We start from the raw sequence: 14,096 nt of genomic DNA, 5'->3' as shown, positions 1-14,096 counted from the left end.
ATTTAGCTCTTTGGTTTCTTTGGCTTTGATAACTCCGAGTATGTGGGTGGCTTAGACGGCGGTGCCATTGATGAGATCGTAGGGATCCCTGTTCTGGCCGAGGCCAAAGAGGCTGGCATGGGATCTTCGTCGCTCCCGCTCGATCTCGTCCAGATCGAAGGCATCGCTCACGTAACTGGACCTCCGCTGCTGATCGTCGAATGCGTAGCCGCGCTGGAATTTCGGTGGTCCAGAAACCGGAACAGTACCTCCGGTTCCCCCAGTTCCGCCAGATGCAGCCCCTGGAGTCGGATAAATGGGCTGCGGATGCTGTTGATAGCCATTGGCGTAGTTCGACGGTGACGAGGGTATCGCCGTTGGCCACTGCACCTGACTCTTAGGCTGCACCACCTGGGGCAAGGTCAATGTGGAGGATACGAAGCGGCTATGTGGCTGATTCAGCATCAACTGGGAGAACCGCTGCTGACTGGAGCCCAACGGGAATCCCTGGGAGGCCAGCGAATCGGACGACTGACGCAGGAAGCAGCGCGGCAAGGTGCGACTCTGGCCAAGATCAGCGGGCGGTGGCAAGGGCATCCGCATCCCTGAATAGCCTCCGCTCAAGCCCGGGTAGCTCGAATCCGTGTGCAGGGACAGGTTCGAGTTGAGTCTGCGCAACGGCTGCCCGAACGAGTCTACGCAAACCGAGGTGCGACGCGGCACTACCAACTGGGCGTGGTCTGTTAATATCAGAAAAATATTTTTAGTAAAACGATTTTTAGAGAATGATTCCAGTTTTTAAAAACTTACCTCCCACCACATATAGGTGATCCTCCTCCATGCGATTAAACTGTCTGAAACCGTGATCATCCCCATCCGCGTCATCGTCGTCATCACAGCGGGGAACCTCCTGGGCCTCCTCCCGTTTATTATGCTCCACCTGCTCCTCCTCCTCTGCTTCCTCTCCACCACTGATGTAGTAAATATTTTTGGGCTTGCTACGCATCCCAGCCCGGCGGCAGAACTCCTGGAAGAGTTCGTCCTTGGTCTTCCGCAAGCCTCTCTTTAGGCCACACAACCGCGACTGATCCTCAAACTGCGTCTGCGAGGATGGTGGATTTTTGGAGATCTTCGTGGTCGTGTTGGTGGCCATGTTTCGCTGCTGTTTCCGCTTCATTTGGGCGGAGGGCGGAGCAGGAGCAGGATATATATCCGTGGCGGTGGACACGGATCGAGTGAGTGGAAATTCTTGGGGCAAGTCAGCAAAAGAGGAGGAGCGGGCCAGGGGATCTGGATCCGGAAGAGGAAGAGGAGCTGGTATAGGAACGGGAACGGGAACATGAGTGGAGGACACCGACGTCTCCGTGCAGAGCTCATTCAGCGATTTGGCAAAGCTACGAGAGTGCAGATTGCACTTGGATACCGCAGGCTTCTCAAAGTAGAAACTGAAAAATGGATCAGATATCAATATCAATTGATATTGATATCAATATCAATATCAATATCAATATCAATATCAATATCAATATCAATATCAATATCAATATCAATATCAATATCAATATCAATATCAATATCAATATCAATATCAATATCAATATCAATATCAATATCAATATCAATATCAATATCAATATCAATATCAATATCAATATCAATATCAATATCAATATCAATATCAATATAAATATCAATATCAATATAAATATCAATATCAATATCAATATCAATATCAATATCAATATCAATATCAATATCAATATCAATATCAATCAATATCAATATCAATATCAATATCAATATCAATATCAATATCAATATCAATATCAATATCAATATCAATATCAATATCAATATCAATATCAATATCAATATCAATATCAATATCAATATCAATATCAATATCAATATCAATATCAATATCAATATCAATATCAATATCAATATCAATATCAATATCAATATCAATATCAATATCAATATCAATATCAATATCAATATCAATATCAATATCAATATCAATATCAATATCAATATCAATATCAATATCAATATCAATATCAATATCAATATCAATATCAATATCAATATCAATATCAATATCAATTCAATATCAATATCAATATCAATATCAATATCAATATCAATATCAATATCAATATCAATATCAATATCAATATCAATATCAATATCAATATCAATATCAATATCAATATCAATATCAATATCAATATCAATATCAATATCAATATCAATATCAATATCAATATCAATATCAATATCAATATCAATATCAATATCAATATCAATATCAATATCAATATCAATATCAATATCAATATCAATATCAATATCAATATCAATATCAATATCAATATCAATATCAATATCAATATCAATATCAATATCAATATCAATATCAATATCAATATCAATATCAATATCAATATCAATATCAATATCAATATCAATATCAATATCAATATCAATATCAATATCAATATCAATATCAATATCAATATCAATATCAATATCAATATCAATATCAATATCAATATCAATATCAATAATATCAATATCAATATCAATATCAATATCAATATCAATATCAATATCAATATCAATATCAATATCAATATCAATATCAAATATCAATATCAATATCAATATCAATATCAATATCAATATCAATATCAATATCAATATCAATATCAATATCAATATCAATATCAATATCAATATCAATATCAATATCAATATCAATATCAATATCAATATCAATATCAATATCAATATCAATATCAATATCAATATCAATATCAATATCAATATCAATATCAATATCAATATCAATATCAATATCAATATCAATATCAATATCAATATCAATATCAATATCAATATCAATATCAATATCAATATCAATATCAATATCAATATCAATATCAATATCAATATCAATATCAATATCAATATCAATATCAATATCAATATCAATATCAATATCAATATCAATATCAATATCAATATCAATATCAATATCAATATCAATATCAATATCAATATCAATATCAATATCAATATCAATATCAATATCAATATCAATATCAATATCAATATCAATATCAATATCAATATCAATATCAATATCAATATCAATATCAATATCAATATCAATATCAATATCAATATCAATATCAATATCAATATCAATATCAATATCAATATCAATATCAATATCAATATCAATATCAATATCAATATCAATATCAATATCAATATCAATATCAATATCAATATCAATATCAATATCAATATCAATATCAATATCAATATCAATATCAATATCAATATCAATATCAATATCAATATCAATATCAATATCAATATCAATATCAATATCAATATCAATATCAATATCAATATCAATATCAATATCAATATCAATATCAATATCAATATCAATATCAATATCAATATCAATATCAATATCAATATCAATATCAATATCAATATCAATATCAATATCAATATCAATATCAATATCAATATCAATATCAATATTAATATCAATATCAATATCAATATCTATCTTACCGCCTGTCCAAGTCGTTGTGTAGATATAGATTCAAGTTTGATCCGGCATTCGGATGTTTGCGACATGCTCCTGGAAGAGTTTGCGTCTGTCCGGGATAACCCATTTGTCCAGGATTTCCAGGGTGACTTCGACCTGCGTCATGAACCTGGTGAAGTCGGGAATTTCCGCTCCTCAGAATTCCGTGTGATGGCTGTGCTGCCGGTGGTGGCGGCTGATGAGTCTGACCCGCGCCACTGAGTCCTTCTTGGCTGGCGGTGGTGTTGCCCGGCTGCTTGTACCGCTTGTAAGAGTCGCTCAACGGGTGCTGACCGCCCTCCTTGAACTTGGCATGGATGTTCGCAACACTGAAACAGGGCAGACGCTGCAAAGAAATGTGTATATGGAGAGCGTAAAGTAGGTAAAGTACACAAGATGCAGTTAATCCCGGCGGACTCATCCGGCGACGCTTGCATTTAAGCTGAAAGGTTTCTGCAGTCAAGCGGCAGAATTGCGAATTACAAGGGGTGGGCGTGGCTGGGGGAGGGGACTCCCGGATGCATTGACAAAAAAAAAATGAAATAAAGAGACGAAGCACTTTAAAAGTTCAACTTCGTATTAAATAGATAAATAAAAAAAGTAAAATTGAAAAAGTCCTTTAGAAATCCTTTTACCTTATAATTAAAGTATATTATATACACAACTATATATAGTACTTAGTCGTAGTAACTTATTGTTCAGATTCACTCACACTATAGTAGCTGACCTCCTGCAAATTGATGAAGAGGAATATATTCAGGACGCCAACGAATTCCGTGACAATGAATCCGAAGACAAAGAGAAAGAAGCTCTGGCCGTAGGAGACCTTGATGAGAGCGGGCTGGAGGGTGGAGCGGGGTCTCAGCTTGGACCCAATTTCCGCCTTTAAGATGGATATATAGGCAATCAGGCCGATCAGCATGACTAGACCTGGAATCAAGGATATTATATTTAGATTCACAGGATGGGAAACTCGGAACTTACCGCTGACAATAAACAGAATTCCGGCGCTGAAATAATAGAGATTGTTTTGATGCGAGCAGGTCGGTATCAGGAAAACTATAAAGCTGATCACCAAGAAGACTCCGGCAGCCAGGAATATGGGGCAGGACTTGGTGACCGTATCTGTTAAAAAAAATGATTAAAGTGTCTTAATAGCTAATGGTATTTAAAGATAATCTTTGATATATATTAAAGTATTAGTAGTATTAAACCAGAAAGTCTTTTCTTTCTTTTAATAAATCCACCTCTATTCCGGCCTAGATTTTCAAGCCGTATATCCGATTTCTATTTTTGTTTTCTTTCTGTTTCCCCTTTGACCTGTCAGCGGGTGACAAAATGTCCTGCGGCTAAGCAAAAACACGCAGAAATTGGCGACCTGTTATCCGATATAAAAAAATTCGAGTCGGAGCAACACCCATTTCTGGCCGACTGTTTAATAGTTTTATTTTTTAAAATTGTCACCCGAGGCCAGTTTGAAATTAGTTTTGAGCGCTGGAACAAAACAAAATTAATGGGAATATTTGAAATCGATGGCCAATTGTGTGAAAATTAATGGAATTCCAAGCGGCTCTGGGATATTGGCATTTTGGCAGAGAGAGCGCGGGTAACGAATGGATGTGCTTTTGGTTAAGTTGATTTGGCCAGCTATGAAATGTGGGCGAGAGAATCTTATAATGGATATTGAAAATGTTCAACCATTGTCATCCCCTGACCCCATTCACAAATTGCTTGGGAAGACCACAAATCATCGGGACAAAACTTTGCCGATGGAGGCCAAAGGCCTTTAATTAAAATTCATCCAACTAAAGTTGTATTATATGTGCATGTGCGTTTTGTGGGCCAACTAACAACAATAAATCAATTTCAATTTGGACCAGTCACCGTCATCTGAGGGGGCTGGCATTCACCTGGTTAAATACCAAATGCCAGTTAAGCCCATTAAGGCTTAGTTGAGACTTAAAACGCGGCAGTTAAGATGGATACATCAAGCCGGAAGCCCATAAATTGCATTTACACACAACGAAATACTTCTATGGTCTAGTATTTATTTTGATTTAAATTGAGAATATTGTTGATTTTCATAAGGTAGTGTGTGGGTACTTACAGGGTATGGCCGCCGTTGAGTCGTGCGGATCCGGTTGATAGCCCTCGTTGGGAAAGTAGTCGATCTTAACGCAGTTGTACGAGTCAGCATCCAGGCCTATACGTAAGTAAAAATGGGAAGATAAGACCTGGGAAATTCCTTAAAAAGAGTATGATTACGAAGGTAGATCATACCAAAGAAGATTTTAAGTTCTCGGACTTAGCTCCTTTTTAAATATTATAGTAGTTATAGGTTTAAAATCAAAGATATATAAGGCTATATTCTTGGTTAGACGTAAGATAAGGTAAATGGTAACTATCGGTATGTTTATATCAAACCTTTAAAACATGTTATCAAAAGTAAAAGTATAAACATGTCTAACATATACCCAGCACTCCCTGAAATAGCATTCCAAACTCCGACTTAGACACTCTCTCGCCAATAATAATAAATGCCAAATTGGCGTGGAATACCCAGATCAGGATCAGGATGTTGGGCAACAAGTTGTCCAAAACGAAGAACCAGAAGGAGGTAGCCACACAGGCTAAGAAGACCGTGGCGAAGACCAAGCCAAAGAACAAAGTCAAGGTTAAGGGGAAGGGTAAGGGCAAGGGCAAGGATAAGGATAAGACCAAGGACAAGGTAATGTTAGGGGAAACAGAATCTAAAATTTTGATGGCTTTGGAACGAGGCAGTGGAGATGGTCCCCATCAAGTGGCCACTCAGCCAAGCCTCGTGGCACTCCGCTTCATGGACATTTCGCTTCGCCACTCGGACATCCAGTTGATTCAATCCACCAACGAGGGCGTTAACGAGCGCCTGGTGGCCTTCTATTACACATACCTACAGCAGCGGCGTTACCGCTCCCAGACGGATCTGCACTTTTTAAATCCAGCCATGGCCGCCCGACTACGACATATGGACATGCGTCAGTTGCTGGCAATGGTTCGCGACCGCCGTCTCAACGAGAAGCAGTTCATTCTGGTGCCGCTGTCTTCCCATCCCAGGTATATTTTATTACGTCCTTTAGGCTATGTTATAGGAACATCCTTACCGCCATTTAACTCTACCCTAACTCCGTAGACCACATGGGCACTGGTCCCTTTTGCTGATTTCTCGCCCGGATGGCAAATTCTACCACTTCGATTCCTTGGATTATTCCCATTCGATGTTGGCCGGCTTGGTGTCGGAAACTTTGAGAGCGCCCCTCGAAGCCTGGAAGTTCGCCCTAGTCACGGGACGGTGTCTGCAACAGGAGCTCCTGCCCGCAGGTAAGGAGGGATCGGTGCGCGACCCCGCCTCTGGAATCCACATGATGTGCATGACCGATTACGTGGCAGACTACGTGTCCAGAGTTGGATACGCCACCAGTACGCTGCTCATCGCCTACGACGAAGTCACCGCCAAGCGCACCCAGCTACTCGAGCTCATTCTGTCGCTCGGAGGAAATCTGCCCTCCAAGAGGGGCCGCTAAACGGATGTGTCCCCAATCATGTGTTTCCTTATGTTGGTTTTATTTTTGTTTCTGCTGCATAAATTATCAAATTAACTAAATCAAATAAAAATTGTGAACTTTACGTATTTTGCGATTACTTTTAGGCTTAAAATTTGTTTTTATTTAAGGAAGAAATGCGCTCTGAGTGCTCGTTTGTTATCGTAAATTCTCGCATATGAGCTTCCTCGCGCTATTTTTTCGTTTTCCTTTTTCCGCATCATTCCGTCGCCAACTGTAAAGTAATTTGTTCTTGTTTCTTCCTAAGATCATCTTCGAACTCCTTGCTATTCCACCAACAGTTTTTTGTTTTCCTCTTTCCGCCTCATTCCGTCGCCAACTGTAAAGTAATTTGTTCTTGTTTCTTCCTAAGATCATCTTCGAACTCCTTGCTATTCCACCAACAGTTTTTCATTTTCCTCTTTCCGTCGCCAACTGTAAGGGTATTTGTTCTCGTTTCTTCCTAGATCATCATCGAACTCCTTGCTATTCCCCCAACAGTTTTTCGTTTTCCTCTTTCCGCCTCATTCCGTCGCCAACTGTAAAGTATTTTGTTCTTGTTTCTTTTCAGATCATCCTCAAACTCCTTGCTATTCCACCAACAGTTTTTCATTTTCCTCTTTCCGCCTCATTCCGTCGCCAACTGTAAGGTAATTTGTTCTTGTTTCTTCTTCGATCACCCTCGAACTCCTTCTTTCCTTATAACTTATTTTTGCACTTCACAGTTAACTTCGCAGTGGAATTGGCAAACAGTTTTTCTTTCTCTCAGTGCACAGCTGCAAACCAACACAAAAGTTTCTCTAAATATGTGCACGCTTTCTTAAATTTGTGTTAGTAAATGCTCAGCCGTAAGACGAATTTGGGCACCCCTTAAGGAATATTTGGATAGGCTTAAGTAGAAATAACAGTAATATATTGCCCCTAGATTCAATACTCGTATATGCATTTATTTTTATGGCTTTACAAACATATGGCACCCGAAAAATTCCATAAAAAGTAGCCGTGAGCAGCGTTACCTTCTCGGGAAAAAAGAGCAATTAAAAGGGGTAACTGTCAGTGGGGGTCTTAATTGAGTGGCTGACTGATTGATTGATTGACCAGCTGACTGACTGCAGTTTAATTTGGTCAAATCGGAAGCCCCCGGGCTGACTACAGCCCGCAGTTATTAAAGCCGCAAAAATCCAGGCGATGTACAAACGTCATTGTTCGTCGCTTGGGCAACAAAAGGAGCACCACATGACCCCCAAAAAAATGAAGCCAGAGGCCGAAACCGAAAAATCCCACCCCTTTCGACCCACTTTTTGCCACCGGCCATGTCACATTTGTCTTCATTTTGTCGCTGGTGGTGCGAAAGCTGTGGGAAGCTGTGAAAGGCGTGGAACTGTGGTGCAGGAACTCACCTGGCAGAGTGGTGCACAGTATCCAGAGACTGGACTTGGTGTACTTGGTGATGTAGGCGCCATCGTCCAGGGCTTTGAAGTTCGCCGTCCCATTGTAGTTGGCATTGGGCAACTTCTCCTCGGTGAAGAGCCATTGGGGTCCGGCCAAAGCGGCGATGACAATGGCCACCGATATGCTGCAGAAAGCGAGTGAAGCGGAAATCAGACACTGGGCGAAATTCGAGTTAAGTGTTTACTTAATTTAAATAAAATATATGAATAGAACGAAAATTAATATATTTTAGGTAAAATCTAATAAACGATAACAACTTTAGTTAAATAATAATCAAAAAATAAATCAGTAATAAAATTATCAATTTCTAAATGTTAAATGCTCTTTAAAAATATAGGAAAATATTCGAAGATATTTTAAGAAATATTTAAAACAACATTTCGGCTAATAAAATGAACAAATATGAACTTTAATAAGTTTCGAATTAAGAAACAGTTTGAAATATATTTTTTTAAGTGCTGAAGAGGGAGAGAGGGCAGAGAAAGTTGCATTCTCTAAATCAAAATCGATGTGGGCGGCGTGATGGGGGTCGGAGGGAGTGTAATCAAGGGAAATGCCTATCCCAGGTTCTCCGGGCTCTCCAAAAATTGAGTGAGGCTGCTGATTAAAAAATACTTCAACCTGTTTTGTGGTTGGGGGATAGCCAAAAACGAGGCCAAAAATCTACAAAAACAAAAAAAAAAAGTTAATGTGCACGAGACATCCCAGTCAGCCAACCACCCACACACACACATACACTAGCACACAAACACCCACACACACACACACATCGGCAGTGATATGCAAATAAATGTCGCCACCCAAAAACGAGGAGCACAAATAAAATTGTTGGCGCTGAAAAATGTGCGAAAAAAGGCATTGGAAATGGGAAAAAGGTCAAAGGGTGGTGGGTATATTATTTTTTAGAGGGATCGTCACCTCGTCGCCCAGGTATATGCGAATATGTGAATATATTCATGAGTGCACTCGAACACCAATATTTGCCGAGTTCGTCAGAAGAGCAGAAATGGATTTTATGTGTTGTTATGCTACTCAATATTGTTTTAAAAAATTGCCAATTGATTTATGAGGCAAACATTGGGTCTCTCCACGGGACAAGCGTATAACTCCATTAGTTAATCGAATGAAGGAATATCAATTTTATGATTTGGGAAAATGTTATATTAACGAAGCCAACTTGGATCGGAATGGTTGTTATGGCTTGGCAAAGGATTCATTTTGAATTGCAGTTGGCCTTGTCAATTGCTAGGACTTACGTCAAAATTCGGGGTGCTGTTCAGTTTGATCCTCACTGTCGTTTCGTCGGACTGCCTTCTGGGCTTTTCGGTAACTTGTTAAATCTTAGGAACTTGGAAACTTGAAAACTTTAAAACTTGAAAACTTGAAAACTTAAAAAACAAATTAAAACATTTCCACGATGCGAAGCATGTTCTCCAACCGTTACGACAACAAACGACGTGATTACTATGAGCGCTACGAAGGTAAGTACTTTCGAAGTTAGGAGTAAATGTCCTTTATGGAAACTCAATCTACTTTTTTAGCAACTAGAAGGCAACATCCTAGTTTGCCTCTGTACGAGCGTCCAGTGGAACCAGCTGAGTTGCAGGTGTTCGAATCCGACTATCGTCCTCGCCATCTATCATATCGCAAATTTGCGAACCAAACGAGCAAGCAGATAAGTGATGACAGCTGGCTATCGAGTAATCGACTTCCCATTGTGGTACGCCGCGACATCGAGGAGAGGAACGACACACTCTTGATGCCCAAGTACGATCCTGGAACGGCCATTCATGAATTTAGCCATAATGGCAAGCCACGACGTGGTCGTCCTCCGGCCCCCGCCACCATGGCCAAATTAGCATCGGATTTCGCCGCCCAAGTCGGTGGCCGAGTCGGTAGCGAGTCGGAGGAGCAGGTGGAGGAGTTGGTGGTGGATGTAGATATTGATGTGGATATGGATACGGATACGGTGGAGAGCTCCAAGAAATCGGAAGACGACGAAATCATCGTCAATAAGATAAGTTCAAACATCAATCCCAACCAGAAAGCGACACAGAGCTCGCCGCCTTATCTAAATCAGAATGTTAACCAGAACTTTATACAAAACTTAACCACGAAAACAAATCCTGTTAAAAATTCGGCAAGTCCTAAGCAGACCGAGGATGAATGTCTTTCAGCCTATACAGACGATGAGGAGGAACAATTCCAAAACCCATTACTGTTGGCTCGGTATTCGCTACTTCGCTCTTTCTATTGCCCGATAGGAAGCTGCCAGAAAAACTTTGAGCTGCGGTGAGTTCACCAAACTAAAAAAGTTATTTATAACAGTTTTGCGGTAAGGCATATATCGTATATATGTATGGCCCCGCCCTCATTATATATACATACTTTTGATTAGGCTTTCTAGCTGAATCGGACCAGCCTTGTCCATCTGTTCGTCCGCCTGTCCGTTTGTCCGTATGGATGCGGAGATTAAATATTTGTCTTTTACCAATAGAACTTAACGAACTACCACACAAATCTTGAGTTCGACAATTACTACTTCTAATTATTAAAACTATTTAAGCTTTATTGATATTATTTAATTGCTCTTTCTCAGTTATTAAGTTAAGGATTTTAGGATAGAAGCTTATCTGACTTGTATATATCATCTATATCAGCTATCTATATGACTCTGTACAATCTCCCTTTAGCCGCGAATTGTACAAGCATCAGCGGGATACTGGTCACCACAACTGGTCATACAAGTGCGATAAGTGTGGCCAGATCTTCCGCACAGCTGGCTTCAAGCGCATGCACTCGAGCAAGGCCTGCGAACGCAAGCTGAGCAAGTTCAGTGCCACGAAGACGAACGAAGCTAAGAAACCAAAAAGAAAGCCAAGATGATGCCCTCCTCACTGTCACACAGTAAAAAAAAAACATGTTGTTATATTAAATATTATGTTAAAATGCAAGCAAATTATTAGTATTTTAAGTACTTGAGGTGATTAGTTAATAAAAATATTGATAAAAGAGAAAGTATGCGTAACTTCGTTAGATTTAAATGGGACAAATACAGATGCTTTTCACTGTGCACTTCGGTGCAAAATAGTTTGCGAACAAATTAAGCCCACTTTGCAGTGATTTGTGTCGCTAACACAATTATTTGTCAAGCAACAAGGATGAAGGAGGCGGCGCAAGGAGGTCTGCTTGTCCTGGTGTCCTGGTGTCCTGGTGGTTGCTCCTGTGACAAGGACGAGCTGCCATTTCCCAGTTGCGAAGCACGTGAAACCTGTTTCCTTACTTTCTTTAAAAATAAATGGAACTGGCGGAAATTGTGTGTTCGTCTTGTGCAGGAATTCAAGCTGCTGCTGGCTGGCATTCATTCTGTTTCGCCATCCTTTTAAAGGATTCGACTATTTAGTTCTTTCCCTACAGGAATTCCAAACATTTTCCTCTGCGAAAAATCTGACATTGAACCCTCAAAGCTGCCCTGTGAGAAATCACTCTGAAAAGCAGCTCACAAAGTCAGCCAAAGCGGAGCTCAATAAAAAACAACACCTGAAACTTGCCTGGAAAGTGAAGGAAGTATAAAAACTGGGACAAGCCTTTATAACTTTTTAACCATTTTGTAGATAAATGTTAAAATATTAAATAGGCACAGCCCGGGTTGAACATAAGGCTTATGCATAGCTACGGGAAAATAATAGTCTTTGGTAAATTTCAAAAATTAAACACCAATTTTTTAATTTCTTATAAATCTGATTTACCAATAAGCTGATATCGAGTTTGTTTCCTTTTTTTAGCTAAATTAAAAAGTCGTTTAAATCTTACTTACTCAAATTATAACCTTTAAATATGAATTCTTATTATAATAAAATTTAAAACCGTTTTTGGTAACTGAAATATATTTAAATAATATTCAAAATTAGATTGTTAAGCAATCTAAAATAGAAACAAAATATTACAACGCTGAAAAGGATATTCAAGATTTTCTTAATTTTGTACCTAATTTTATTGAAAAAACTGAAATATCTGAACATTTCTAATGTGAAACGTCATAAATATTTTAATCACAGTTTAAGACAATTTTTAAATAAATTGATAGAAATTTAAAAAAAAAATACAAAAATTCTTAAATTAAACGGCGTTCTTTATAATCATTTTTCTATTAACAGAAATCTGTAATGCAAACTAATAATATTAAATTAAAAACTTAAAAGCCAAGTAAAAGAAAAAGGAAGTCGAAAATTAATGAAATATTTGAATTAATTTTTTAAAGAATTTTTTATTTATTTATCTTGATAATTATTTAAAAAGTCTCTGTTAAATTAGTGCAAAATGAAAAATGTTTTTCTACATTTCATATTCGACTATATATTCGTCTGATCCTTTACTAACCTGGCTGCAACAGGTGTGAGAAGCCACAGGTAGCCCCCCTGGACGGCGGTCATGTTGCTGATGCCAGCCTGTGGATCGGGTGCTGCACCAGCAACACCGCTGTTCAGACGATGTTGCTGCTGTCTGTGGCCATGCTGCTGCGGTGCTTGCTGCTGTTGCTGCTGTTGCTGTTGCACGTCTTTGGCTGGCTGATGGCGACTCAAAGAGGCCACTTGTCGCTGCTGCTGATGTTGTTGCTGCTGTCGACGGTTGTTGCTGTTGTTGTTGCCCCTGTTGATGCTGTTGCTGTTGTGATTGCTGATGTTGCTGATGTTGTTCAGCTGCAGATCACTGAAGCTGCCAGCCAGAGAACTAAGCCCCGTGGCCGGAATACTGCCACTGATCGTGTTGATCACTCCAGTTTGCAGATGTTGCTGCGGTGCAAAGCGCAGACCCCGCGGCAATGTTGCATACGGCGAGTGTTGCTGCTGCTGCTGGTGGTGGACCATTTGTTGCTGCTGCTGTTGCGACGGATGACTGTGCTCGATGGACGCACTGGTGGTCAACTGGTGGATGGCCAGAGGCTGTCTTTCGACGGTGTTGCAGTTGACATTCGCTGGGCGGATGTTGTTGTAGGGATTCTCGGTGTTGATGCTGTGCGTGGAGGCCACGCGAAACACATTGGGCACTGAAGGATAATCCCTCATTTTAAATTTCCACAAACTCTGCACCGAACCAAATCCGAAACCCAAAAAAAAAGAACAAACAAAACTAAAATAAATTCAACACTTTGAAAGCGCGCCAAAAAAAAAGGTTTTGTTCTAATTTTCTGGCTGGCACGTCCGTTGCGCTGAAGAACTTTTACTCGACTAAAGGGAAGCTGTGGTCCTGGCCAAAGGACTCGACTCGGCCATGTAAAGCGACCGAACCGAAACGAGTGACTTCGGCTGCTCCGGATGATGATGATGTTGCTGCCGTGCTTATGATGTTGCTACTGCTGCTGCTACTGCTGCTGCTGCTGCTGCTGCTCACTGGCGATTATAAAACACAGCAGCTATATTTTATCTACGCTTTTGATGGTCTCCATCCAACAGCAGTCCACGCCTGATGGCCAT

At 39.6% G+C, this 14,096-nt stretch overlaps 4 protein-coding genes across 4 annotated transcripts; 2 read left to right on the top strand and 2 right to left on the bottom strand.

The window, feature by feature from the left end:
* Nucleotides 1-19: 19 nt before the first annotated feature.
* On the bottom strand, nucleotides 20-4,029 carry LOC108117675. Its single transcript, XM_017230204.2, is given in 4 exon segments — nucleotides 20-719; nucleotides 790-1,424; nucleotides 3,577-3,987; nucleotides 3,989-4,029. Coding segments are annotated over 4 exon segments (1,755 nt in total). The 3' UTR covers nucleotides 20-51.
* Nucleotides 4,030-4,197: 168 nt separating this feature from the next.
* Nucleotides 4,198-13,688, bottom strand: LOC108117676 (GATA zinc finger domain-containing protein 7). The gene is made up of 5 exons (XM_017230205.1): nucleotides 13,003-13,688; nucleotides 8,571-8,746; nucleotides 5,700-5,795; nucleotides 4,577-4,717; nucleotides 4,198-4,522 (listed from the first exon to the last, which is right to left on the bottom strand). Exons 1-5 carry the CDS (start codon nucleotides 13,686-13,688, stop codon nucleotides 4,284-4,286), a joined length of 1,338 nt encoding a protein of 445 aa, XP_017085694.1. The 3' UTR covers nucleotides 4,198-4,283.
* On the top strand, nucleotides 6,107-7,352 carry LOC108117678 (sentrin-specific protease 8). The gene is made up of 2 exons (XM_017230207.1): nucleotides 6,107-6,685; nucleotides 6,762-7,352. The coding sequence occupies exons 1-2, from the start codon at nucleotides 6,168-6,170 to the stop codon at nucleotides 7,150-7,152; spliced, it is 909 nt and encodes a 302-aa protein (XP_017085696.1). The 5' UTR covers nucleotides 6,107-6,167; the 3' UTR covers nucleotides 7,153-7,352.
* On the top strand, nucleotides 9,908-11,565 carry LOC108117677. Its single transcript, XM_017230206.2, has 3 exons — nucleotides 9,908-10,103; nucleotides 10,164-10,914; nucleotides 11,316-11,565. The coding sequence occupies exons 1-3, from the start codon at nucleotides 10,040-10,042 to the stop codon at nucleotides 11,506-11,508; spliced, it is 1,008 nt and encodes a 335-aa protein (XP_017085695.1). The 5' UTR covers nucleotides 9,908-10,039; the 3' UTR covers nucleotides 11,509-11,565.
* Nucleotides 13,689-14,096: the final 408 nt, after the last annotated feature.

This window comes from Drosophila eugracilis, unplaced genomic scaffold (assembly GCF_018153835.1).
Source record: "Drosophila eugracilis isolate 14026-0451.02 unplaced genomic scaffold, ASM1815383v1 contig_649, whole genome shotgun sequence".
In the NCBI taxonomy this organism is placed as follows: Eukaryota; Metazoa; Arthropoda; class Insecta; order Diptera; family Drosophilidae; genus Drosophila; species Drosophila eugracilis.
This window is presented reverse-complemented; position numbering and strand designations above follow the sequence as displayed.

Coding starts and splice junctions, on each gene's coding strand:
- LOC108117677 (XM_017230206.2), top strand. CDS start 10,040: ATGCGAAGCATGTTCTCCAACCGTTACGACAACAAACGACGTGATTAC. Junction 10,104..10,163: donor TTACTATGAGCGCTACGAAG/GTAAGTACTTTC, acceptor CTACTTTTTTAG/CAACTAGAAGGCAACATCCT. Junction 10,915..11,315: donor CAGAAAAACTTTGAGCTGCG/GTGAGTTCACCA, acceptor ATCTCCCTTTAG/CCGCGAATTGTACAAGCATC.
- LOC108117678 (XM_017230207.1), top strand. CDS start 6,168: ATGTTGGGCAACAAGTTGTCCAAAACGAAGAACCAGAAGGAGGTAGCC. Junction 6,686..6,761: donor CCGCTGTCTTCCCATCCCAG/GTATATTTTATT, acceptor CTAACTCCGTAG/ACCACATGGGCACTGGTCCC.
- LOC108117676 (XM_017230205.1), bottom strand. CDS start 13,688: ATGAGGGATTATCCTTCAGTGCCCAATGTGTTTCGCGTGGCCTCCACG. Junction 5,796..8,570: donor ACTGTGCACCACTCTGCCAG/GTGAGTTCCTGC, acceptor ACTTACGTATAG/GCCTGGATGCTGACTCGTAC. Junction 4,523..4,576: donor AATTCTGTTTATTGTCAGCG/GTAAGTTCCGAG, acceptor CCTTGATTCCAG/GTCTAGTCATGCTGATCGGC.